Genomic DNA, 3,564 nt, shown 5'->3' on the forward strand with positions numbered 1-3,564 from the left:
AAAGATGGGTAAGTGGATGTCGCTTTGCTGTACAGTAGGTGACAAGTGGGGTCACTGTAATGGATGGTGTTAAATTTGAATTCAATGATATAATATCATTGTATAAGAAAAACGATTCTGAGCGAAAACTGACCGTCAGCCTATGATATTACCAAGTATATTTGATGATATTATTGTGAATAAAGTAATTTATATATAACCTATTTACGTGGAACCTTGTTTTATATTTTCAATCCTTAGCTATAAAAGTTGAACATTTTATACATTTTTAACTACAAAATAATTATTAAATTTTAAATTTGATAAATTTTTCAAAATTCGAACTTTAAATGCTTATAAAAAAAAATTGTGCCTATGTATTTTTAATATTTTTCAACTGCTATTGAAACATTATATCAGAAGCCTTGCATTTGACTTTTTTTAGACATTTTTTTTTTTGATAAAGGTAGACAAACTTATGGATAATTTTGTATTACATCTGTTTTTGAGAAAATCAATTTTGGTTACAATTTAAATTCATATTATTACAACATTGGATATTCACTCGATTTCTCATGTAATGATTTTCTTATTTTGTTGTAATTAAAAAACGAATGAACGTAGTACTTGAAATTTTCACTGAATGTTTATATCAGCATTTTCTATACATGATAAAATTTTGATAAAAAACATGACTATTTTTTAGCTGTTTACGGACATTGTCAGTTTTGATTTTTTTTAGTTTTTTTTTTCTATAAAAATTAATAAAATTTTATTTATTTAGTAAAAAAGCGTGAAAATTTAATGCAAGGCTCCTGACATATTGTTACAATAGCAGTTAAAAAATATTAAAAATACATAGGCACAATTTTTTTTTATAAGCATTCAAAGTTAAAATTTGGAGTTTGGACAACATTTATCAAATTTAAAATTTATAAAATGTTCAACTTTTATAGCTTACGATAATTAGTATTTATAATCACCATTTACCACATTATTAATATTTAATTACATATACGTATATTATATTATATTATTGAAAAAATTATACATTATAAAAAATATTTTGTTTTAAATTAAGAAAGGTAAGAAAAAAGTTGGACAAAGTTCCGATTCATTTTTTAATTGCCGTGGTGGTACAAAAAGTCCGAAAATAAAAAATTGTCTATTAAAATGAATATTTTAATATAGCATACCGACCAATACCCAATAATCATATTTTAATTGTATTAATAATTGTAAATTTTTTTATTAGAAATTATAAATTATTTAGGGGAAACCTGGGTAAAAAATCAAAAAAATGAAAATAATTAATAAAATGAAAACGAAAATAAATTATAGTAAGTATTATACATTATTAAATTATTTATACCACAAAAAAAAAAATGTGGAAAAAAATTTCACTTCAGTCTATACTTTTTAATCTTTGTCTATGCACTTTTAACATTTAAAAAAATTTTAATTTGAAATCAGAAATTTTGAATTTTCTAATTTTTATATAAATTATAATTTTGATTTAAAATTTAAATATTAAGAATAATATTTTAAATTACGATGATATATTTATTATTATGTGTAATTCAACTCAATTAACTTCAACTTCACAGTTAATATAGCATGTAAAAATATTTTGAATGATCAATACGTCTAATAATAAAGTTAAAAACATATTATACAAAATATAGGTAATAATAATAATAATTATCAAATAATAATTTATTGAAGGCATATTACACATAATATATTATCGTAATTTAAAACAAAATATTATTTATAATGTTTAATTTTTTAATAATATAATATAATATACATATTTGTAATTAAATATTAAAAATGGTAATTATAAATACTAATTATCGTTTAAACATATCTGTTGCACTTAATTAAAAATTTCAATTAATTATTCTTAATATTTAAATTTTAAATCAAAATTGTAATTTATATAAAAATTAGAAAATTCAAAATTTCTGATTTCAAATTAAAATTTTTTTTAAATGTTAAAAGTGCATAGGTAAAGATTAAAAAGTATGACTGAAGTGAAATTTTTTTCCAAATTTTTTTTTTTTTGTGGTATAAATAATTTAATAATGTATAATACTTACTATAATTTATTTTCGTTTTCATTTTATTAATTATTTTCGTTTTTTGATTTTTTACCCAGGTTTCCCCTAAATAATTTATAATTTCTAATAAAAAATTTACAATTCTTAATAAACACAATTAAAATATGATATTATTGGGTATTGGTCGGTATGCTATATTAAAATATTCATTTTAATAGACAATTTTTTATTTTCGGACTTTTTGTACCACCACGGCAATTAAAAAATGAATCGGAACTTTGTCCAACTTTTTTCTTACCGGGCCAAATGTCCATGGAATTTTGTCCCCGGACTTATTTTGAGCTGTTTACGGTCATTTTCAGTTTCCAATTTTTTTAATTAATTATTACAATTTTTTTTCAGTTTGTATCTTCAAGTCAAAAGCTGATGATTATTAATGCTTATAAAGCAAAAATGATCCAAAATCCAGATTTAAAAATGGTTCATATGAAAAAATTACTTTCACTGGAGCTTGGAATCGGCCAATCGACAATCTACAATACTGTTTTGGAGTATCAACGCGATAAAACCGTTTCTTCGCCGAACAAAAGAAAAAATAGGCAAAAAATTGCAGAAAAAATTGACGAGTTTGACAAATATGCCATTAGAAGGAAGATTCATCAATTTTGGCACAACCGTGATCTTCCTACACTGGACAAGGTTTTAGTTGCCATAAACGAAGAAGAGGATCTACCAAATTTTTCTCGTACATCGCTCTTTAGGTTGATGAAATCTATGGATTTCGTTTACGTCAAGCGAGGCCGTCAGAGTGCCCTAATTGAAAAAATGGAGATTATTGTTTGGAGGAGAAACTACCTGAGACATATTAAACAATATCGGGGAGAAGGTCGGCCCATTTATTATTTAGATGAGACTTGGGTGAACGCCGGAGATGTAAATAGCAAAGTGTGGTCCGACAAGACTGTGTTATCAGCTCGAATGGCAACTTCTGAGGGACTATCAACCGGAGCAGTAAATCCTACTGGCAAGGGTAAACGATTAATTGTCAGCCACATTGGTTCCGAAGATGGATTTGTTCCCGGAGGTCTTCTATGCTTTGAGTCAAAAAAAAATACCCAAGACTATCACGATGAGATGAACGGGAAATCTTTTCGTGATTGGTTGGAAGGTGTTTTGCCCAGACGCAGTCATCGTCATGGACAACGCTCCTTACCACTCGGTAAAATTGGAGAAATGCCCAACTACAAATTGGAAAAAAGCAGATATCATCGAGTGGCTTCAAAGTAAAGGGGAGGTAATCGATAGCACAATGGTTATCGCAGAGTTGTTAGAACAAGTAAAAAAAATTAAACCAATGTACAACAAGTATGAGATTGATGAAATGGTCAAGGCTCACAACAAAACTGTGCTTAGATTACCTCCTTACCATTGCGAGCTTAACCCCATTGAACTTGCATGGGCTGCAGTAAAAAAATATGTCAGATCCAACAATAAAACATTTAAACTACAGACGTCAAAATTT

General features: G+C 26.2%; 1 protein-coding gene across 1 annotated transcript; it reads left to right on the forward strand.

Annotated features, from left to right (window-relative positions):
- The first annotated feature begins 2,495 nt into the window (after positions 1-2,495).
- LOC103310722 lies at positions 2,496-3,329 on the forward strand. The gene has a single exon (XM_008189939.1). The coding sequence runs from the start codon at positions 2,496-2,498 to the stop codon at positions 3,327-3,329; it is 834 nt and encodes a 277-aa protein (XP_008188161.1).
- Positions 3,330-3,564: the final 235 nt, after the last annotated feature.

This window comes from Acyrthosiphon pisum, unplaced genomic scaffold (genome assembly GCF_005508785.2).
Source record: "Acyrthosiphon pisum isolate AL4f unplaced genomic scaffold, pea_aphid_22Mar2018_4r6ur Scaffold_20819;HRSCAF=22231, whole genome shotgun sequence".
Taxonomy (NCBI): Eukaryota; Metazoa; Arthropoda; class Insecta; order Hemiptera; family Aphididae; genus Acyrthosiphon; species Acyrthosiphon pisum.